General features: G+C 40.9%; 1 protein-coding gene across 8 annotated transcripts in view; it reads right to left on the reverse strand.

Moving 5' to 3' along the window:
• Positions 1-23,124, reverse strand: part of ITSN2 (intersectin 2) — a 78,595-nt gene extending 55,471 nt beyond the window's left edge. The window contains exons 1-3 of one of the 8 annotated variants that reach the window (XM_068678744.1): positions 22,650-23,124; positions 22,138-22,247; positions 9,517-9,580 (exon numbers count right to left, since the gene is read on the reverse strand). In XM_068678744.1, the coding sequence (XP_068534845.1) occupies positions 9,517-9,547 (31 nt within the window). In that variant the 5' untranslated portion in view covers positions 9,548-9,580; positions 22,138-22,247; positions 22,650-23,124. Of the gene's footprint in view, positions 1-9,516; positions 9,581-15,873; positions 15,930-22,137; positions 22,248-22,293; positions 22,431-22,585; positions 22,610-22,649 lie in introns of those variants that run through there. The other 7 variants (XM_068678743.1, XM_068678748.1, XM_068678749.1 and 4 more) reach the window with 7 other exon arrangements.
• Positions 23,125-24,827: the final 1,703 nt, after the last annotated feature.

Raw genomic sequence — 24,827 nt, forward strand, 5'->3', positions numbered from 1 at the left:
GGCTATTCGTTTTTAGAAGCACCTTTTTAATTGTTATTGCCAAGTTCCACTGAAACATAGTGCAATGTACCAAGCAAAACTTTTAAAAAACAAACAAAAAAAAAACCACAAATGTAGCAAATGACAGAAATTTTGTTTTAAGATGTGTAAATGAAAATCTTTTTTAGACTTCTGTTAGAGCTCTACCAATGCAAAAATTAGGAAATGTGTACTCTGACATAACAGTACTCTCTACTGCACATTAGCATGCTTTTACACTACTTTCTTGTAGTAGCTATGCTAATCCATTCAGTAGCACTTTACGTTCTTTTTAAATATTAAAAAAATGCCAGAAAGCCAATTAAAAATTTTTAATTTTATGAAGTAACCAGATTTCTATTTATCATCAAAATGTGCAATTACTGTAACCTACAAGGTTTGTAAACTTGTACTTTATTCCCAAAACCTAGGTTAATTTTTAATTTTTTTATGGAAAAAGTTGGCACACAGACTTGTCTTAACCTAAAACTCCCCCATTCAATACTACCAATAAATAAATTTTCTGTCCAATTCTGGAGAACTAATACCAAACCAAGGAATTATTTGAAATTGCTGAGCTACCAGCAGATGCATGTGAAATGAGCCTATTTTTCCATCTACTGATACTGCTGTGTATTTGCCCAATATTAATACTTCCTGATGGATTTAAGAGATGGAAAATAGGAAGAAATTGCAATAAAATCACATTACCAAGAAACTTTTCAATGGTGTTAATGGAAAGTTTGAAGTAAGCAGCACTGTCACGACAATAAATAAATAAAACGGGGGGTACTTTGCCACGTTCTTCCACACCAAGCTGCAAAACCTGCCTCCATCTGTTGTTAGCATAAGCATGCTTCCAGCTGGCAGACTGCAGCCTTCCTTGTCAACAGGAGACAGAAGCTGGAAGACATGCTTATCCTTCAGTTTAGGGCACGTCAGCAGCTCTTCTGGGTGAATTGCTGTCAACCTGTATCAAAGCCTTCAATAAGGAAAATTCAAAGGTTTTAATCATCATTGTTGAGGAAAAAATCTTCCAGTGTTTAGACTGAAGTCTTCTATTTCTGAAGACTGATTTCTTTTACACTGCTGATCACCAGCCTTCACAAAAACCCTACTAATTAATTAAAAAGTTACAAAAGGATAATTTGTTTAATTATTGTCTAGCAAATCTCTATGGAATGCAGCAAAACTAATAAGATTCAGGTCAGTTGCCATCTGCAGCAAGTAATAAATCTTTTAGCACTGGGAGAAACACTGGCAGTACAAATACCAAGGAAGAGGATGCAAAATGAACCTTGAAATTAGGTTGAGTACAGGAAATGATCCTCCTACAAAAACATAAGCTGACATAAAATCAGAGCAGATTTCTGTACAAAGAATGTTATATCCTTTATAGTAACTTTTGTAGTTCTCTTCATTCTCAGGCTATTAGAGTAAAAACGACATTCCCAGGTTCTCAGACTTGAAGAGGAAGTCTGGGACCAAGAGGAAAATAAAAGAACCACCAAATAAGAAGTCAGACAGGAAGGGTGAGACAGAAGGAGAATGAAGAGGCATTTCCTGAGTAATCTGTGGAATAAAATAAATTAGGAGATAATTTACGAAACAAATCACAGTAAAGACCCTGCCAGTTCAGACCAAATATTCACCTAGCTAAGTACACGAATATTCATCCAGCTGAGTACCTGGCTCCCAAGCTCAACACCTGGCACAGAAGGAGAGAATGAAGTAAGCACGTAGTGTTTATTTCCTCAGCATATTTTCTCAGCCTCCAATGTAGCTCCTGATCCAGACGTGATACCTCATTAATGGGAGCAAAATCCATCTATGTACAGAATCCAAGTAACTGTTTGGCATCCAGCTTCCTACAGCTTTCACTGTTTACTTGACACTGTGCAAAGTTTGATACCTGCCAATACTATTTTCACTTGATACTGGTTAATTCCTGTATTATGAGAGATCAATTACCACTCCCTTGTCACCTTCTCAAGGTGATTTTATAGACATTTACTGTATCCAGCATTCCCATTGTTTCTTTTCCAAGCTGAAAGGTCCCAGTCAATGTAGTTTCTCCTCATATGAAAGCTGTTCTGTAGCTTTGATCATTCCTGTCAGCCTCTTTATAATTTCTAGTCCTGATACACAGAAAACACATAGAGAGAGTTGGAAAAAACACAAAGGTAACAAAATCAAAAATAAGAGTTTCCTTAAAGAGTACTCATTATAATGTTACATTACTAATTAGCAGAATTTCCAACTACAGTCCGTATACATACACTACTGACTATAGTTGTATTAGTTGTGTAGTGGTGTTGTACACATACAATATTACTTTCCCAGCACCCTAAAGAGGTTGATTTTAAACTAAATAAATGACAATATGACTCATTTAAGAATGTAAGATGTTTACTATTGGGTCACACCAAAGTCCCTAACCCTGTTTCCACAGTAGCTCATGTTCACTTAGAGAATTAGAAATAGAGTCCTTCCCTGGGTATTATACACCCTTAACTTTTAGAAATCAGCAATCTCGGAGATTTCTTGAGCCAAAAGAGGCATCAGAAGAATTGCATTTAACAGCCAAGTAGCCAAGGCATAGATCTTTCCTCCACAAGCTTTGGTTCCAAGTATTTGGAGCTTTAGGTTCCAAGGCACCTTCATACAATGAGTTCCAAACTATGCCGGTCATTAGGTAGAAACAAACAAACAACAAAAACAAACAGAAAAAACACACAACCACCACCAAAAACAAACAAACAAAACAAACAACAAAAAAAAACACACATTTTCTGCCTGCTTTAAACTCAATAATTTTATTTTGTAATGATAAGAAACCAGTCAATTGAACCTTTTTTTCTTTCCTTTCCTTTTTTATTTTTTATTTTTGTATTTTTTTTTTAAAGATAGAAGGGGTAAAACACTGGAAATCTATCTCAGTTATAACTTAAGGTCATTGTCCAATTCTAAGAAAAGCAGCAGATGTCTTCAACAACTGATCCAGCATAGCCTGAACCTACAAGATTCCTAATTAAAGTGACACAGCACTGTATAAATACATCTGATAGAAAATGAACAATGCCTAAAAATGGTTTATTCTTGACATTATAATTAGCAGGCTAAACCTGAACTCATTCTGCCAATACCAATTAGTCTTATCTATGGCCTGTTCCACATGGATGGGCCATAATGACCACAGAAGACATGGTAGTTAGCAGCTGCTAAAAAAAGCAGCATTTCACCTGACACCAAAAAAAAAATAAATTGCACCAACTATATGAAGCAGATGTAATTTTTGAGAAAACTAAATTTTTAACGATTAAAGCCCTTTGAAGCTCTGCCATGTGGTAGATTTGTTTCTGAGTCCCATCAGTGAAACCTTCAGGCTCTGGCTTCCTTTCGGGGAAGTACTTGTAGATCTTCCTGTGTTTGCAGATTTGTTTTTCCATATGCTTTGAAGAACAACAAAATCATGTGGAAGTTTCACTGATACTCCAAATTAATAAAGCAGCTTGCAATACAGCATTATTCTACATTAAAGAATACCTTCAGTTCTCCACTTACTGAAATCTTACTTTATAAAACCTAACACAATTCTAAAAGGAAGACGGGGCAGTTATAACCTTAAATTAACTCAGGGGATGAGGATCTAAAACCTTTGCTAGGTTATTAATTAACATTTAGGTTTCTTTTGTTGGTTTGTTTAGGAGGTTTTTAGTCCTTGCTGGCAGAAATGTCCCAATTTGGCTGATGTCAGTCATGGCAGATGGGGTTTGGGCGGCCATGTTGGGCTCAGGGGCTGGCGCTGAGGGCTGCGAGGTCCCTTTGTCACCCACGGCCATCACGGTCGACTGAGTGTGGCTGAGGCTGGTGGAGCTTTGGCACACATAAGGTGTGCAAGGCCCCAGTGGAGGAAATGGGGGAAGAGATTCTTTTTTGGTCTACAGAATAAGTCTTATGAGAGCACTTGGGGTGTTTAGTCTGGAGGAAAGGAGGCTCAGGGCAGACCTCGTTGCTCTCTGCAACTGCCTGAAAGGAAGGGGTGGGGAGCTGGGGGTCAGCCTCTTCTCACAGGTAACCAGTGATACGACTAGAGGGAATGGCCTCAAGCGGTGCCGGGGAGGTTCAGGTTGGATATTAGAAACATTTCTTCACAGAAATAGTTGTGAGGCATCGGAAGAGGCTGCCCAGAGAAGCGGTTGAGTCACCATCCCTGGAGGTATTTGAAGGCTGTGTAGATGTGGTGCTTAGGGACAAGGTTTAGTGGTAGGCTTGGCAGTGCTAGGTCATAGGTTAATGGCTGAGATGATGATCTTGGAGGTCTTTTCAAGCCTAAGTGATTCTGTGATTTCCACACCAACACACTAGCAGCTGATTCATCTCTATTTAACCTTGTGCTATCGCTATACTGAAAGAAAAATATTTTCCCTCCTTAATATTTACCTTCCTAACAAGTAAAATAAAGATCAAATTTATTTACAGTAAAGTAAATACAATTTTTAAAAAGCAGTAAGCTTTTATTTTGGTAGGTTAACCAAGGCAATCTCTTTAGTCTTTCTCAATACTTAATTCATTTCGCTTGGATGACGCTGAGGCCTAACTGCACCTATTAATTTATTTTTGTTTTGTCCTTCCTTAAGCATTTAGTCCAAGCTCTGCCTGGTATCCCCGAAGATGTCTCTCTCCAGCCTTATGCAAGAGCACACAGGATTTCTCATTTCACCCATCACAGTTCAGGATGCATTTCCTTTCCCTCGAATCACGTAATTATAACGTGATCATCTAATACATCCTGTTGCCTTTCTCCTTAGTCATAGCCAAATCCTGAGCAGCGAGCATCCAGCAGAAATTCTTCTAGCCTATCATGGGATGACTAAAAAGCTATTTGAGGACAGCATAACAGAAACATGATGAAATTGAACCAATGATATGCAGTGGATCCTGTATAAGTCTCTCTGGAAAATGACTCCTAAGTTTGTATCATCAACAAATTTAACCAGCCTACGCTTGCTTTTAACTAATGGATGCTTCCATAAATAATAAACAGCAAAGTCTGGTTCCAAGATAAAAATCCATGGAGAATTTCACTGTTCTGACCTCCTAGTCTAATACTTCAATTTTCTCTCCCTTTCGGACAGTTCTTCCTCTAATAAAGTCCAAATATGAGATTTGTTACACTCCAGCTACAAAATTCAGTTATTACAGAAAGCATAAGGTGCAACCTTCATTAAAACCTACTTCCACTTATTGCATTTAACGTCCATGTCCTATTATTTCCTCCTACATCTTCCATGTGAATCATGTTATCCCCGTAATTAAATATGAACAGGACAATTGCTACTCCGCAATCATGTATCACTATTTCTGACTTTTTAGGACTACAGAAAACATGTGATATTGCACATAGTATTGGAATCCTTTTTTTTTTTTTTTTTTTGAGAGTCTGAAGGTGGAAGATATATATCCTTGTGATTTGAGCATGCAAATTTTGCTCTGTATCAGCTGACACCAATGTCCTCACTGAGAACTGAGAGGAAGGAATAGTTTATAAGCGAGGCCATGGAAATTTTTTTGTCTTTGTCTTTGAATTTATTTCCCTTCTTTGATGTAGGAGAACAAATCCTGACATTTTCTTTGCAAGCTCTAATTCAGTTCAGTATCTTTACCTACACTTGCTGATATCCAAGCCTATAGCTTCTTTAGAGTTGGGTTAAAAGTCACGTTGCATTCATGAAGCTTTAAATTGAGCTGTGATGACCAGGGAAATAGAATTCCATAGAATGTATCGGTGGAACCAGGACAATCTGCTGTGAATTGTATTTCCAGCAGCATAAAATCCAGCTTGACTTACAAAGTTTGCAAAGAAGGTGAAATAAGAGTTCTGAGCATTCCTTTTTGCACCTCAGCTTATCAGAGGAATTTTCCTGCTAGACCACAATAAATTATATCAAAGGAAACAGGTGGTAGGAGGGAAGAGGAAGGACAAATAAAAACATAAACAAAAAAAGCACAGCCCAAAAATTCCAATGGTACTTAAGGAAATTGTGAAAGATACTGATCGGCAAATACTGCCTTCCTTGTTCCAGCTGGACTGTGGAGATTAAATTTTCCCCAAACCAAAATTCAGCATCAGTGTGGATATTAAACCCTGAGAAATTCTAGCCTAAAGAGAGTTAGGAGAAGAGTAACATCTTGCAACTGCTCTCAGGCTGTAGCAGAAGGCATCCCATGGCAGTGAAGACCACCTTTCCTGCTTTGTGATTAATACAGCAATCACAGAGTTAAATTAAGTGGAAATGCATTTAATTCTATTACAGCCTCTATCCTTTTAACTTTTGTTTGTTATGAATGTATTAACTTCTTTAAAAGGTACTCATTTGAAGGTACTCATGATTTAATTTAACTAAATGCCACTTTTACAAGACTTGGGATGAAATGTTAGAAAAGCTTTGTCTAGAGGGAAAAATAACTGCATGTAAGGAGAATAAACCACAGGAATCTGGATTTATCATTTTCCCCAGAGATGATGATCAATATTCAGACAGTTACAGGATAAAACAAGATGCTGAGTAGGGAATACTAATTTGCAGACTGGGGAGATAGATACGCCTGGAGTAGCTATGTGATAGACTTGGACTTCACAGAGCTATAGTCAAATGTCTGTGATCCATCTGGTGTTATATATATGCTTTGTAATCGGCAGCCTTTCCACACAAGAAGAAAGGCATTACTCAGCCTTGCCTGTTCACATAAAATGTCATCACAACCTTTACATTCTGCATGAGATAAATTTCTGGGAACTGCTGGGTCCACCCTGAGCTCCGTACAAAATCAACATACACTCTTCATGTCCTGCTTCTCCTCTGAAATTCCAGCCTGCTAGCAAGACATCCACAAAGGTCACCTTGGACAGAAATGGAAGGTCAAAGGCAACTTGTTTGTCGATGTTTACTGCATACTTTCATGTCTTTAGAGAGGTAAGGTAAGTGGTTTAACAAGAGCATGTGTCCCAGGAGCATACAATGTCTCAATAAGCTGAAGTTTACATGTGGCCACATAATTAAAAAAGAATATGCCAGTTCTCAGCCTAACACGCACTTTGGCCATCAGCCACATGCTGAGGCTGGAGAGTCTTGAGAACCTGTTCTGGTGGAGGTGGATTCTGAATAACAGCTCAAGGTGAGCCTCAGGTCTCGAACTCCAGCACACAGCTAAGCCAGCCTTCATGAGATCCTGCAGACTTCACTTTCTCTGCTCAGACTGGGAGACAAGGAGTTGTAGCATCTTCTGCTTGTAGTTGTTTGAGCTGATCTGAGCATCTTGCTTCATCATTTAAACCCTGCACTTCTCCAACTCAATGTAATCCTGTACCTTGTAACCACTCGCTCATGCACACGCCTGCTCCACAATATCCACTTAATTTTAACATTGAATGCCAAAAATAATCCTGAAACAGAAACTACTTCACGTCTTATGTAACCGATGATCTAAAAGCTAGGTATATTGTACCTTGCTGAGGACAGGGGTTCCTTCCCAGAAGAAAACCATTTCCCCCTGGTAGAGTACAAAACAAAAGGGTCAATGCCCTGCTAATACCAAGGTGTGGCAGGCAGCCAGTGCCCTCCACTTGGGCTGCAGCACTTTACTTGCCACATGCATAACCTCGTTCTTCATCCAGTGCTTGAAGTCACTCACTACCTAGGTCTACTACCATAATTAGAGGTTTCCACTGAAGCAGTGAGTGGTAAACGTAGGTGATCTACTCTGAATGAAAACACTAGTAGGAAGTAGCAGAAAAGGGGATGTGGATTAGGGAAGAATGATTTCAGTTGCAGAGTTCTCAGTATTTATTCAGAAATCACACTGAAACTACTCTTTTTAACCCACATGACTTGTTTCAAATTTAATCAAATTCTGATGACAAATGACTGCAAAACTACATGCAATCATTTAAATTTACGTGAGGGGGAACAATTTAACTGTTGCCTGGTATCGCTCTTACATTCTCTCACTAAACATAGAAAAATTCTGTTACTGACAGAATAAATCTGCATCTTTTGGCACAGTTCCCTTTTAGGCCGATGGAGAGTACGTTCAAGGGATTCCAGATCCAGGGCCAGTCTCCCAAACTAACAGATTTCTGAGATTGAGTCATGTACCTGCTCACTGCTGTCCTCCAGCAGCATCAAGGAGTAAAGAGCCAAGCCAAAAAGACAGAAAATACTTTATGCATAGATCAACCACAAAGGCAGCCAAGAACATAAAGCGGTAACCTCCGTGAACAGTGGTTTTTGTTCGTTTGCTTGTTTTAAATTGGGGACCAAAGAGTATGAGTATGTGACAATTAAAAAATGTTTTTTCATTATGCCCAAGTGGAAGGAAATCTGATACTTTCACTATTGTATGTGATACATCAACCCCTTTTACTTCTCTTTTTATTAAGTCTGTGAAACAAAGTCCAGATCAAACTGCAGCTGACTGCATAAAAAAGGTGTTGATCACACAAATTGTTTCACAAGATGTTTTATGCACATGTGAAATGCGTAAGAGTTTAAATTTGAAATCTGAACACACTTCGTTTGCTAAAAACCACTTTACCTTATTTACCTAACTCATCTTAGCAGCGATGACTCAATTTGTTAAATAAAGACTTCTCAGTCCTGCAGTAACCTTCACAGATAAATGAGATAAGAAATACTTGTTTTAAAAAAAAAAAAAAAAAAATTCCACTCAGTATTTGGAATACCTGAAGTGCAAAGCATTGCTGCTATATTTGTCTTTTCATTTTGGCCAGCTCTGTAGACAGCACCACATAACCATTAAATTTCTTAGCAGATATTTTCAACTTGTGACTTTACAAGTAAGCTTGCTTTCATAATAACAAGCTCCGTTATATACATATACACATGAACACACACAGTTTTCAAGCTTCATCTCTCATACATCTTTGAAAGAAAATCAACAAGGAACAAATCCAAAAGTTTCTGTATTACATGGGGTGCAAAATTAAGAGGAAAAATCTTAACTTTCTTTTTAAAGAAAGTCTGATTATTTTAGTAAATAGTAGTAAATCGCTTAATAAGTTCAAATATATTTGGCTTAAATTAAATAGCATAATATATTGCAATGAAACAGATTCTGTGCTGATTTACGTAACACAAAAGGTATGCAAGTTTAATCAACTATTACTTTGCATATTCCCCACTTGAAGTCAACCAGTATTCATAATACAAGTCACACATTCCTCAACCCTTTAGATAATCCGAGATTTCTAGATGCTCCAGGCATATCTGTATCTAAATTATGCCACAGTAATGCTCGTACTCATTTTCTCCCAGTCGTACAGTCAGAGTTGGGCTACAGGAAGCAAACTGCAGCAGACTGACCGTATCGCTGCTGCAGGTACTAAAATCAGCTATTTTCAATATCAGCATTTAAACGAAAAATAAAGACAAACATCCCCACCCCGACCTAAACAAACCGAACCCAGCTACTCACCATTCATGGCTGTGGGAAACTGAGCCATCATGGTCTTGAATCTGCCTCGCTAGCTCTTAGCCATCTGCAACATAAAAACATTGTGCCATTAATAATGCAACAAGGGCAAAACGTCGCTGCGCGCTCCCGCTGAGCAGGGGGAATGTCTGTCCCCTTTAGCTCCCACTTCCGATAGCAAACAATGCAGGGCTTCAGGCTGCTGCTGAACAAGCTGAATTTACATTTGGGAGGGGGCGGGGGATTTTTATTTATTTATTTATTATTTTTTTTTATAGGGTGTGCAGTGCAGTCTTGAACCTAGTGGCACATTCTTAAAGGAAAACAGTACCAACTGTTCAGCAGCTCCTGCATAACGTACACAAACAGTTGACAACATGTCAGGACATATGGCGTGGGGAACAATCCTCCCCTGGTGAGGAGACAGACTCCGTGTCCTCACACATCTTTTCCAGCGCTCCCTGGTAAATATTTATGTATATCGTTAAAAAGTTCAGCGTGCAGCTCCGTAAGAGAACGCTTCTGTTGAGAAAATTGGAAGAACAATCTCTATTCAAATTCGCACACTCAGCTACTCCAACGCAATTTACAAAAAAATGTTCTTATATGATGTATTCTGGGAGGAGAAAAAAAAAAAAAAAAGAACTCGTTCTAATAAATCTTGCAGTCAGTTTTCCATAACCAACACCATGAAGTTATTTCTTTTCTTGGGCTACTGAAGGAAGACTCAACAGCAGCATTTAAGGGGGGAGGTCTCATTAAAATGCTAACAAGAAATGTCAGAGCACTACAACTTGTCTTGTTTATCCAGTATGTATAAGAGTACCTGTAGGGGTTATTATTTTTTTGGCATTGCGAACTATAAACTAATACTTACAACTTATCTGGGGGATAAGCACAAGCATTGCTTTACATACATCAAATTAAGACAGTACAGAGAGCTCTTGCTTTGAGTGAGAGAATTTTAGTCGAACACTAAAGCTTACACATCATTATCCTGCAAACTACATGGAGAAACTATTGTTCAGGATGAAGCTAGAGAAATGAAGTTCTGCAGCTGATCACTGTTGCCCCAACTCCAGCAAGTGCATCACATCGCAGACCCCTCTGTCATCCCCTCTTCAGACTTTCCTCCCACACCAAAAAAACCCTGCACCTTCTCAGCACAACCATGGACTTTAAGTACAGAAAAATCATGACCCCATGCTCACCCACCCCCAAGGAAACTACTGTGCATCGTGTCATGAAAACCCCACAACTGGAAAGCACTCCAGTTTTACTTGTGGACAGGGGAGCATTGTGCATTTCTGAAATAAAAATAATGAATAAATGAAGAAATTAAGATACCTGGGGTCAAGTGTCAGCAACCCTCTCTCTATATGTTTATACACTATTTATAATTTCATTTTAATAAACATTTACAAATTTATAGATCCTATAAACAACATCTAACATCAGGAAACTGTAACAGGACATAAGCCATTCATTCTCACTGGATCACCTGTAAACATCACAGCCACACGTGCACTTGGTTCCCCCCCAAAATGAGTGAAGAACAGTATTTTATCTGCAGTTGCCTTGCTCTGTGGTGCTATACATAACTGTCCAATACAGAAAAAATATATATTTTTTTAAACTAACACATTTCTGAGCAGTATCAGTAAGACACCAGACACTCCCGGGCATTTTTTTTTATGTATACACAGACACGTACGTTATACATTCATATAAATAAAATATATATGAACATATTCTGCATATACAGAACACACACACACGGAAACAACTGATGAGTCCAAATAATCTCCCAGGGTGTCATTTGACATCAGCTGCAGAAAGATGCAAAAAGGAGGCATGGATCTATTCCGAGAGAGGAATTCTAAAATGAATTTGGGTATTTTTAGGTTGCTTCCAGCAGCCCTTCCTAGGCCCTATCAGCAACCTAGCAAGAGACACTTGAAGTCTATAAATAGCTTTCCCGACAAATGCTTTCGATGTTATTAAACATTTCTAAAGCACATTTCTCTGCAAAAGCTGTTCTGTCAAGGAATGCTAAAAGAGAAGGCAAAGCCAGGAGAGAGAAGTGGGATGCTGAAGAACATCCCCAGCATCCCCAGAGCAAAGAGCAGCAGAGCTCCACGCCGACAGAAACCTCCACCTGTCCGTGCCTTGCTGCAGATTTACAGATGTGTGGCCTTCAGCCATTGAGGCTGATCATTCCTCCAACATACTTTATTTTCTTTTTTTTGCAGGCCACTTCTTGAGTTTTTAAATTAGTAATTACAAGGTACAATGCACAACGTCTGATAACTCACTGATTCACTCTTAAACCCTCTCAATCTCAAGATACATATTTTAAAAGCTATTTATAACTTACAGTAACAAAGTTAAACATCATTGTCAAATTCCCTTCCCTTCTGACACCAGGGTTACACCAAACTGAGGACTGATTCAGAAGTTGTACTGAAGCTAAAAAAGAGAAAATAAAAGCGTCTCTGCAACATAATTTCTCCCCATTAACTGCTTTTAGGGGAGGAGGGAAGGGGGAAACAGCCCAGTAAACTCCAAGCTCACGTTTTTTCACAGAAACAATCCTTTTCAAAGGATTCGCTTGCCTTCAACAAGCATTCTGCCTGCTGAGTTTCCACGGCATGCCCCGAAGGCTCAGGTATGATGCATGTATCAAAGTTAAAAGGAGTTCACTTTCCACACATTCCGAATCAAATTGCTCTTACCACCCGTAAAAGTATCTTGCACCTTTAGGACACAGGTGTGCAACGTTTATTTACAGGGAGAAATCTCAGGAAAACGTCACTTTAGGCAAAACTTACTCGTTTTAAGACAGCTCTGATAACTTTTAATCATTAACGACAGCAAAAGCTCTACATTTCCAAATAACCTTATAACACTACAGGGAAATCTAATGACATACAGAAATGCCCTAAGAAGCCATGTCAGGAACAGCATGAAATCCACCCCATAACAGAGCTGTATCAAGTGTCCTACTGAACAGTGTAGGCTACAGTGAGCCCTGCTGCCATATAGGGCGAAAACAGGAAAACTGGGATGTTGTGTATAAATAGCAGGACCACAAGTTCTTGTAAACAAGTGATCTGACTGCTCCTAATGCTTAAAGCACTAACTGTGTCAGATGTGCCGAACTGCAGCTTCTGCTCTCAGTATTGATTAGAACTGAGACAAGCTGAGAAATAAAGAGACCGCAAGAAGGAGGGGGGAACTTGAGACTGTGCTGAAGTATTAAGAAAGCATTAGAGCTGGGCAGAACGCAGGAAAAAGGAAAAAAAAAAAAAAAAAAAAGGAAAAAAACACTACTCTCTTTTCCATTGTAGGCTTATTTTTTGTTTGCCATTTTATGAAGAACAGCCTTACCACAGCCTTTGTTAATATTTATACCTAAGCCTTTTTTTCTTTTTTCTTTTTTCTTTTTTTTTTTTTTTCCCCAAAGTATTTCGCAGGGAAACCACAGCCACATAGTTTCAGGAGGAACGAAGGCCTGGTGCATCAGGTTCTGGCGCACCACTTGTGACTGGAAGCGAGCAAGCGCTGTAGGAGCTGCACGGCTGGACTCACTCCTACTCTTCTGCCTCCCTCACAGACTGCAAGGAGTCACACTGAGAATTTCTGCTGTAAGAGCCCACTAGCAAGGACAGGCTCCACAGCAGCAGTTGGCTGATTCCCCCTTTGCAACACCTGTAGAACTGGGTGATACAAGAACTGCTGGTATTGGCAAAGCAGACAGCAATAACGTGATACCCATGTGGTTCTCTGCTTTGTTAAGCGTCAGTAAGGCATTATAAACCAGCACAGCCCAGCATCAGTCTTTGCTCAAGACATTTGTGTAGAAAAGTCTACTGATTTTAAACATATAAATAATAACACAACACCTTGGCAGGCCAAGAATCGATTTTCTTCATGGAGTTGGACACACTGACCTGGCCCTTTGAACACAGACTGCATTCAGCTTCGCAACGCCCATCCGCATCAGTAACACAGAGTAAGTGGATCTTTGAAGCCAGCAGATCACTAGCTCTTCCTGCTCCCCTCTGCTACAGTGAGTAACTGCACTGCAAGCCTTAGTTAACATTTTGACATTTCAAGACGAAAACAAAAATAGAGGAGCATTAAATACTTTACTTAACCCTAAGTGACGAGGCCCCTTCTTTGCTCACTGCCATACAGCGACTTGCCTCCAAACAGTGATTACGACAGAACAGAAAAAAGTATTGCTTCCAACGAGTATTTGCTGTAAAAAGCATAATTACAGTTATTTGCTACTGAGCTAATTATGTATAATTTTCCATCCCCACTGTTTTGCACTTTCTGGTTTATGCACTCCCTGCAGCAGGAGGCTCACAGCAGAGCACATTTGTTATTCAGGTGAGGCCTTTCATGAATTAAGCATATTTGGAAATCACAAGATGCTTTGAAAGGAAGGTTTTAGAAGTAGCAACCCTACAGACTTGAGTCAGAGACACTGCTAGTTAATTCTGTTCCCCTAGGAAGTGCCATCCCAGCTGTGTTATCCTTCCTATTCTGCCTTTAAGTGAGATTGCAAAGACTCACGACTGGATTTGATTTTAGGTAACTGCAGTGATCTAACTAGATCTTTAAGAGCATTAAGAACAACAAAAATCAGAAGTGCTGCTAGCTATTGACCAGGACAAAAATTAAATTAGTTTTAACGGAAGACATTCCCACACTTCACTGTTTGGCACTACCAGCAGGAGCAGTTAGGGAAAGTTGCTAGCAGCAACTGCTCCAGGTACCACGACTCTGCACCAGACCAACAGCATTCAGGAGTAAAGATAAGTTTACACCTTTATTCTCCACTCTCCTAACTACATTCCTCTCCCAAGGGGACCCGAAATTCATGCTCCAACCTACCCCTCCCTCCCCCTTGCCAACCAGACCCCAGTTCCTTCCTCTTGCCCACTCATCCTCCCTTCGCAATGTGCTGCCTACAGGTGCTGGACATGTAATGCCAAGAAAGAAAATCCTATTCCAGCTCTTTTGGTGGCTGCTGTGGCAGCAGAGAAAAATTGCTGATGTTACGCAGTAAAAGCAAGTCAGCTTCATCAGTGCCAACCACCAAGGGGTAGAAGTCTTCTTCCAAACAAAAACACCTCCATGTAGGTGACTGCTAAGTCAACGAGCATAAAATACCAGAGCAACTGTCCTCTTTAGGACTTTATCCCATAGTTCAGTTTAGAACTGGTACAGAAGTAATCCAGAACCACCTCAATAATGCATTTAAAGTTGTCCGGGTACCAGTTTGGGCATCTCTGCTTGAAGGAGTTGCAACGCCATACTTGTCACGGATGAAATAGGTTTTAGTCTTTATTCCATTGAAGTCATTCTGACTCAGGTGTTAGTCAAAACACCAGAGAAGTTAACAGAAAAAAAATTTCCAACAAAAGAACAGCACATAAACCAGTAAGATTCATTTGACTTCATTTTAAGGAATTTGGTTTGTGTTTGGCTGGTGTACGCCAACCTACAAGCCTAAAAACCTCTCTTCCTACCTCATTTAGTTTCCAACTACCACCTGGATTGCTCACTTTGCTAGCTTGAGAAAGGTTTAAATCGCATTGGAATTCACAGGTACAGCCTCCTGCCCACCTTGTCCGACTCACTGTGTTTCTGAATATACTGACCATGCAAAATGCATGCCCTGCAAAATAAAATAATCACTGCTTCTGTTAAAAAACAAAACAAAACAATTGCGTAGTCAATATCAGTGGATTTACTTCTTTACTGTTTGTTTTTTACAGACAGCTGCTCAATTTGACAGTACCCACTGAAAATACTAAGACCCATTTCAATTCTCTGTCTCTGGAGACCTAAATCCATCTTTCCTTCCTCTCAGGAGGAGGCACTCCCACATTTTATTGCACAGCCATTTAAGGAAACCCGCGCACAGTGTTTGGAATAGCAGTGTAAACTCAGGACTTCACCCTGCTATGTGAAAATCTCCATCATCAAGCTGGAACGACACAGGTCCCTGTCTGTCCCTGCCACCACAGCTTTGATTCTTCCTCACAAAAAAAGAAATTTTGAAGGAGGGAATGGGAATCCCACCTTGGGAAGTTCACTCTTGAAATCCCAGGGCTCTCTCCTAGATGTGTGTGTGAACTTCCTCAGGAAAGGATGGGAATCCAACCCAGCTCTGCCACACCCCGAAAAAATGCGTTCACTAACCTCATTCCAGACAGGGAAAGACATCAACACTTCCACTTGCTTCGTTTAAAAAGAAAAAAATAAAATAAAAAGAAGCAAAAACAACAACAAAAAAAGACAGAGGGTAAATTACTTCCAAGATGGAACAACAAGAGCTTCTACCTCTGAGAAGGAATTCCAGGCTGTAGATCGTAACCTTCCCGGGGGGCTGAGTGAGACACAACTGCTCCTGAATGGGTGGTAACTTAAAATACTCTCTTGCCTTCTTTGCTTCCTACTTCCTAATTTGCATGACTCTGCACTCTGTATGCTGCTTTTTCTAGATCCTGTTTTGAGACACACAATTTTCTCCTCTAATCCTTTGCAACCATTGCACAAGAGCCCTACGATGCCATTCTGTGGGGTGCACACACCTCAAAAAATGCAGTTCTCAGCTCATTGCAACTCTTACTTGTGTCAGTGTGGACTTAGGCAAAACACAGATCTTTGGTGTGTTTTCTCTTTGTTATTTCTCATTTCTACCACGTTGACCAACATTCAGGGCAGGTTATTTAAGAGCTTATCTCTGAAATCTTGTCATGCATTCTTTCTCAAAGTAAATTTTGAGTCCCCTCCTACCCTTCCATCAGAAGCACAAGTGAAATCTGCTTCCTAACAAAGCAAAAGTAGAAAGAGGAGAATTCTTACATTATCTACAGCTTTAGATACAAGAGCTGCTACTTAACTTTTTGCTTGTTGTTCAGACCCTTGTAACAGTTCAGAATATACACAAAACATTCAGGGGCTGCTAAAGGTAAGCGTAAAAGAAAAGGTACAGAACAAGGGCAATCACTTATGCTCAGCAGAGAGGAATCTTTCACTGTTTGTAAAAGTAAAGGAGGCAAATTAATCAGCCAGACTTAGCTTTACGTTTTCAGAATTTGCTTTCACGTTGGGCAGGTATACAACCCATCATAGGCTTTGCTCCTCCAAACCAAGTGAAATGGAAGTCAGAGAGGAGACAGACCAAAAGAGGTCTGTAAAGTGGTGAAATGTAGTTTATCTTTGATGAAAGGGGTAAGCCACATGGGTGAAAAAAGCAAAAGATCAGCATTTATGCAGTCAAAGCAAGAAAAAACAACTCTATGTCATTATTTCAAATGGGAACAGAAGGGTTAAAACACATTCCTCCTTAAAAAATACGTGGCTGACACATTTGGAAGCACAAGATACCTAACCTACAGTATTATGGTTGTAGGATTATTAGTTTAAAAGTAACAATTAGTTTGCAGGATCCCCAGTGTTATTCAGAGGAAGTCTGGCTTTGCTAGCTAAAGAAAAAACATCTTTTTTAAATCATAAGAGACAAAAAAAGAGTGGACATTCAACTGAAATTTGGTCACTTAATCTTTAATACTGAGCTCTAAGGCACACCAGTGACATTTTTACATTATAACCAAATTTCATGAACTTAAGGAGTCATTATCACAGGAGTTAGACGTAAATCTCAGTGTCGTGTGAAGTCCCCAGGAGCTAAAGAATAGAACAGTTCAAAAGACAGTTGTTCTGCATTAATAAGTTCATAATATTATGAGGCCACTAAGACTGTGGTGGAAAAAAAAGGAGTATTAGTAAAATTCTTGACCTCTGAAAGAGAAGACTAAAAGTAATTTCATTGGAAAACATCTCTGATTCTTGCTGCATGTATTAATAAGGCCATAATGTCATTTCTTTGCATTGCAGCTGTCATATTTTTAGAAACAAAGAAGAATAACTCCCATTTCCTGTTCTTCCCAAGCATTACTTAATGCTCCCTGTTGAATCACTTAAAGATATCGCCCCATGACTGATGCCACAGCACTTTAGAAGCTCCACCTGCATCAGCACCGAAAATTTTCACCCAAAGCGTCAACTCAGAGCTATCATCTGCTACTTCTGAAGCCGAAGCAACACCACCAGCACGTTCCAAGTCAAATCTGCTGCTCTTGGTACTGCAAAGCAGCAGCGACTTACCTGAACTAACAATGTTTTTTTCAGCTGGCTGTAACTACAAAAAAAAAATTACAAATAGTTCTCAGGTAATTGTTCCCTATTAAGTAATTCCAATGTGGTGTGCTGCTACTGTCATCAGGTTACGTCATTTGAATTTCATGTGCTTCTGAGAATAAGGGTTACACAACACCGGGCTTGTCTACACCAACACTCACCCTTCTGCTTCAGCTCTAGGACCCAAGAAAGCCTGATTGTATTCCTACACTGCAAGAGCCTTAAACCTTCTGAAGTTGAATAAAAATGGGACTTCATCAGCTCCACATTCATTTAATGATTCATTTCTGTTTGTGAGTTAATCTGCACCTTTTGAACATTTGGTGCTAATGGCACAACAGCACCAGAAAAACAAGCTGCTACAGTCCCAGTGTAACCTTGCAATATCACAGAATCACAGAATTTCTAGGTTGGAAGAGACCTCAAGATCATTGAGTCCAACCTCTGACCTAACACTAACAGTCCCCACTAAACCAAATGGCAAGATATTTGTAAATATAAAAAGAATCAAAGATGCCTCATGAAATAAAACTAACTAACCTGTTTTCTACAGAATGACTTATCTTTAAAGAATAAAAAAAGTCCCGATAGGCTAATCAATGAGAGAAGGAACAACATGCCAGTAAGCAGCACCCTTATATTTTTAGCCTGGCTTTCTCAGGGTATGAGCTGAGTGGTTAACAGGTACTTTGATGAAACCCACAATCAACACGAACCAAACCTGACAGAAGGGTGCAAAAATATTAACTGCCTACAAAATTCATGAAAATAGGCAGCCAGGCAGAGGAGATGCTGCCAAATTTAGTGTCCCCGTTTATGAAAAAGACTGCTGTGGGTGTATGCTTGAGTACCAATACTAGACACCAGAGAATCCATCTGGCTGAAAGCTGTTTGAAGCACATAAACTATGAGAAAAACTTCTCCTAAAGCTTGCATCTCATTAGGTTCAGACACACAAAGCCGCAGGAAACTAAGCTTTGCCAGTGGTGCTGCTCACACACAGCTGGTTTAAGATTTCAGCTTACACCGGTCTGTCAAGCCAAGGAAACTGAACTTACCACCAGAGATAAGCCCCGCAGCTGATGAGGATTCAGAAGCAGGTTTCCGGGGTATGCATGGTTAAAATGTTTGCAAATAAGCATTTGAAGATGGTGAGATCACTTCAAACAGCTGCTTAGCACTCTGGAAAATCTGACTGTACTCTTAACAGGAGTGCTTCTCCCCCATATCATCTGTTGCACCATCTACCAGCAACCAGGGTACAAAAGGAAAATACGATTTTAAAGGGTAAAGGATGGAAACATGTTTCTGAAGCTAGAAAGGATACAGTAGCCATAGTTTTAGCCTATGCCTAGGGTCAACCTCTGAACCCCACAGTACACTTGGCCTTAAGTGTTTTACTGACAAGTGATAGTGCTTGAAATAAGTGAAGGCCATAAAGGAGAATTCCCGAACTAACTCTATGTTATCTTTGTTATCTTTATAATCACCAGTAGTCACCTAAGACAAGGAAAAAGATAAAGAAAGGTCGCTGACTTTCTCACATAGTTCAGTCACGTGAAACGAGTGGTCCCATCTAAAAGCAATGGCACAAATTCACAAATTCAGCAGCCTACTGCTCTCTGTTTTCACAAAAGGACTGTGTTCATGCCAAGCTTCCCCCTCAAAACTAAAAATATGGCATGATCCATCATCTGATCACCTTGCCAAGAGATGTGGCATTACAATGAACTGAAAGTGGCTTTCGGAAGTCAGAATAATTTGAAAACAATAAATTACAGCAGTTGCTAAACACGGAACAAAGCTGGGAGCAGTGCTGCCAGGAACACTGGCTGAGGTCATTGCGAGACTGCTCTCGATGGTTTTTGAAAGGTCCTGAGGACTGGAAGAAGGCAAATATCACACCCATCCTCCGGAACAGCAAGAGGGACAATTTGGCAATTGAAAAGCTTCAATTCTGACTTCAGTCTTTTGAAAGACTGTGGAGCAAATCCTGTTGGGAGGCATGTACAAAGAACAAGATGGTTACTGGAAAACACTGTTTCCTTTGTTTTCTGTTTTGAGATGAAGGGAGAGCAGCAGGTACTGCTTATTTGGACTTCACAGCACCTTTCAAGAGGTCTCCCACAGCATCCTTCCCTTGGGAGCCAAACTGGAGGAACGCAGTTTGAACAGGCTGCCTGTAAACTGGGTGGAAAACAGACTCAAAGCGTTGTGACGGGCAGTATGAAACCCAGCTGGCTGCCGCCAGCGATGCTCCTCGGGGCTGACACTGCTTAATGTCTTCACTGACAACGTGGGCAACGGGATGGCATGCACTCAGCAAGTGCAGAGGATGCCAGATGGGAGCAGGCTGCCCGGAGAGGCTGCAGATTGCTGGCCCTGGAGGCATTCCCAATGCGAGCAGACGTGGCTCTGAGCAACCTAAGTCAGCCCTGCTTTTAGCAAGGGTTGGACCACACAAGGTCCAAAAGCCCCTTCCAAACTAAATCCTCCTGCGCCTGTGTTTTAGGTAACTAAAAGCAAAGGGAAGCAGTGAGGAGGTATTTTAAAAACTGAGATATTTGAGGTATTTCCTTTCAAGTGAAAATAGGCCAGAAATGAACACGTCCAATGTCTGAGCCATTAAAAAAAATAAAAATAAAAAAAAGCAAAAAGAACAACTCAGGACTTTCACAGAAAATGTCATGAAATGCTGTCTTCCTCAATTTTATGTACTGATCAAACCGCACTTCATGAGGTTATTGCAGAGAGTTGCAAACTTAATTAGCAGGTTCTCTCTCAGGCCAGAGACATCCGTGTCAATTTGCAACAGGAACCAGCGAGCAGGAATGCGTTCCTCTTCAGGACCTGATCACAAGGTCTTTTCTTAACAGACACCTGCTTTCAAGAGGGTGAAGCTTCTTCACAATGCCTTCAGCCAAGCACATAAACTACCTTTCACTTTTCAAATCCCGTCCCACTTCCCCTAGAAGTAGCTGAGTGAATAATTACTACCACCTACAGAATGTAACTTCATTTTTGCTTGCTGCTGCTTTGCTATGGAACAAAATTAATTCTCTTCTCATTATTAAAGATCAAAAACAGAAATACTTGTAAATATTAGAGTAGTGGAAAAGAATAAGCAGCACATAAAGCACCGGTAACGTAATACCACCTGTGATAGATGACTCCATAAGCATAAATGAACCAGAGACAGTATTTTTGTTACTGCTAGGGCTAAAGCACTGTTCTCTTTATATTAGAGTAACAACTAACAACTCAGTCTGGGACACATCTCATACCCTAGATCTCGTGTAGAAAGAGGAGAAAATAATAAATGCAATTCCCTCAGGATGGTAATTAAAAGGAGAATCAATCATACTCACTTGATCTAGTTTAGGCACCTGATTTAGGAGATTAACCTGACCAAAATTTCTGTGTAACAGAGAGCATGGAGCAGTCCAAATCCACATTTGTAGGGATTATGTATATAATTTTCCTAACATCATACATTTTATGTATATAATTTTCCTAACGTCATACAGAGCCTACAGCCTGAGTAAATATTTCCCTAAAGATCCAGAGGTGAAGTGGTGTCAACCCCCCAGCTTAGAATTAAAAATAATAATAATAATAATAATAAAGGACAAACCAAATGGGGAAGTAAAGTGGAAGCATGAAAACAAAAATGAAGTTTAGTAAAAGAACGAAGCCCAGCTACCTATTCATACAATTAGTTCCTACCGCCTGTTATTTCTAAATGTCACTGTCACACCAGTGGATTCAGACGCTTGTCACAGCTGAAGTCTTTAAATTTCAAAGCAAAATGCATTTTATGTACCATCAACACAGTGTATAAACACACCACAGGAAAGCCGTATGTGAACGCTTCTTAACATGCCTCGTGTGTTTTCCTGTGTATAGACAGACGTGGGAACTGCTGCCACCACAGGCAAGCATGAACAAAACAAGTTTAAAGCACCCTGGGTTCCCAAACGAGACGCATGCGATACAGCAGCCTGAACGCGAGTGCAACACCTTGTAACTTCTCGCTCCAGGGCTGTAAATGGGTAATTTTCAACTCGCCTTTGAAAGACCTGCTACGAGCATGCGTACTATGATGGGAACTACCTAAAGCACAATCTACTTTCAAGTTTTGCAATGTGACAGATGTCAAAGTGCCAAGTGCCGTGCAAACTGGTTCGGGGCACCAAAAGCCCAACTTGCTACCTCAGAGCTCGGGGAAGCGCATCAAGCTTCGCAGCCTCCTGTTATTCTCCAGATGGTTACCTCCCATTGCATACAGTTCAGATCAAGGAAGAACGATCTATTTACAAAGAGCACGACTTTATCACCAACATTTAACCCCCCAAAGCTCTAGGCTTTCACAATTTTCCCAAAAAACTACCTCAAACTCACCAACACCACAAGAAGCCAGGGACTCCCAGCACGCCCCATCACCCAGCTCCGCCAGCAGGCTCCCCGGTGCAGACACCAACCGGTGGGGCACCGACACTGCTATTTCTTCCCTGGGACGGCATTAATAAAACAGAGGGGAGCAGCAGCAGGACCTACCGTGTTTGTTTTCCACTCCTGCCTTCAAAAACACACACACAAACTACACGCACACCCCGGCCAAACTTCACCACACGAAGCTGGAGCCGGCCCTAGGGGGCAGCCCCCTCGGCCCTGCCAGACGCTGGCCGGAGAGCGATAAACAACACGAAAACAAACCAAGCCAAAACAAGGCCCTTAAAATAAATAAACAATAAATAAATAAATAAATAAAGCTCGGCCTAACAGAAACCCCGAGCACTCCTTCCCACGCCCGGCCCCACGGGCTGCCTGCAGCAGGCGCTCCCCGCACCTCAGCCCCGCTCCCGGTAGGACGAGGCCGCCCCGAGGAGAGGTTTCGGCCCCACAGCCGGTACCTGTTGCCTTGTCCGTGAGCTCCTCGCTCCGTGCTGCCCGCCAGCCTTCCTCCTCCTTCTTCTCCTCCTCCTCCTCCTCCTTCGCCACCGCCTCCCGTGGCGGCGGAGTCAGCCCCACAACATGGCGGCGGAGGCGGGGGCCGCCCGGGGAGGAGGGCGGCGGGCACGGGCTGAGGGCGCTGCTGTTATGGTGGTGGTGCCCGATCCGAGCTGGCCTTGAGGGTTGGGGGGCGCTTTGTGGGGTGGCACCGGTGTCTGGGTGAGGGTAATTCCTTCGGGTCGTGGGTTAGAGGCAGCTCCGGGTGTGTGGTTCGGTTGTCACAGCCGGAGGGCTTGGCTGTGGGCCCCGGAGGAGATGGCCGCAGCCTGGAGGGTCACCTTGTCCTGGGGGGCTGCCTCCTGGGGCTGAAATACCTCAGGGGTCCAGCGGTGCGAAAGGCAGAGCTCCTGACATCTCCTGCTCCAACCTTTGCTGTTCAGGTGCAGGGATCCCTGCTGCAAGTGGGGTCAGTGTTTGCAAGAGAACTTGTGCAAAAGCAAAGAACGACCTTAACTCTCACAAAACTTACCTCATCCTTCCTGGTTTTTCCTCACTGTTGGTTCCAACTGCTCCCCAAAACACTCCTTATCTGCCTCATAAATGACTTCTTCCCCAAGTTTTCTAGCTATTTACAAAACAGAATAATAAATACTCTCACCCCTATCTCAATTATTACTTTCTTGTGGAAGCTGAACAGCTAATGCCTCTGGTTTCATTGCTCTGCACAGCAATGAAACTGCCCCAGCTGTATGGCAATTTCCCTTGTAGAAAAGTGGTGCAGCACCTTTGGGGTGCCTTGGGATGCTTTTGGGGTGCCTGGTGCTGCTTATCAGTGGGAAGCATGTTCTGTGGGGACACCAGCCCTGCCCACGTAAGGAATGACATTCAGCCAGTGTCAGGCACTGCTCAGCTAGCTGAAATACAGAAGGTTTCAGGGATTTATTTTTTTCAAAAACTAGTTAATTCTATAGAAAGGAGAGATGAAAAATGCCTTGATTTTTAAACATTAAACACTGAAGCCAGTTTTCCACTAAAAAGCTATTTAAGCAAATAATTATCAAAGACCTTTATGAATTACTATTACAAGGACTTTTATAGCTTCTTCAGCAAGTGGACCTTGCTGTCTGTGAATGATTACAGTGTCTTTCTGCTATGTAGATAATTACATATCACCTTTGAGTATAGATTTTTTCAGTGACTCATTCTTTCAGGTTCTTGAGACTTTCCAGTTTGTTACACCTTCTATAAATCATCATGATCCCAGAACAGTCACATTATTGTGCCCTATAATGGTCAGAGTCACACACTAGCACATGTTATTCTTTAGTATTTTAGCTTAGATATCTAATGTTTGCATTTGCTGTTACAGCTGCCACATTGCATTGGTGGCTTGCATGAAAATGTTTGTAACCTCGTGATCTCCTCAGCCATCTTCTAATTTAATGCTTTCAAAGATACAGTGTTTTCCTTCTTTACTCTTAGACCCAAATACTTTTTATTTTTGTGCCTGCACACAGACAGCAACCTAGTCTTTGATTCATAGATATTCGCCATGTAGGTGGATTAAAACACACGTTGTTCAAGTGCCACTTGCTTACTTTGTGGTTTAAATCACTCTGTGGTCACCAGCCCATGCTATTATCTAGGCCTTCAGCTGTTTCGAAGCAATCTGCAAATTTCATGAGCACTACTTCATTTAATTCCAAATAATTGACTGGGATAATAGAACAGCACTGGGTCAAGAACAGATTCCCCTGCAGATGAGTTTAAATGCCTCTAATGTGGCAATTTCTCATTTAAATTACTTTTTAATATCTTTTAAAAAGCAGCCTTTAATCCCTTTAGTACATATTATAGTGATATTGCCTAGTTCTAAACATCACTGTTGTGTTTGCAACACCTAAGGCCTGCTTTAGATTTAAGAAAAATGCTTATATTGGACATAACAGTGTTTGGATTCATAAAGAATTAGAGGGAAGATTAAAATAACAATTAACCAGATAAACATGTTTCTTCTCATAGGAAGAAAAAGACCAAGTCAGTGATTATAGTAGTTAAGTATTGAGAAGGGCAGTAGAAAATCTATCAACAAAAGCCTCTGAGAGCAGGTTAGACAGAGATCTGTGAGGAGTTGTGCA

This window comes from Anas acuta, chromosome 3 (genome assembly GCF_963932015.1).
Source record: "Anas acuta chromosome 3, bAnaAcu1.1, whole genome shotgun sequence".
Taxonomy (NCBI): Eukaryota; Metazoa; Chordata; class Aves; order Anseriformes; family Anatidae; genus Anas; species Anas acuta.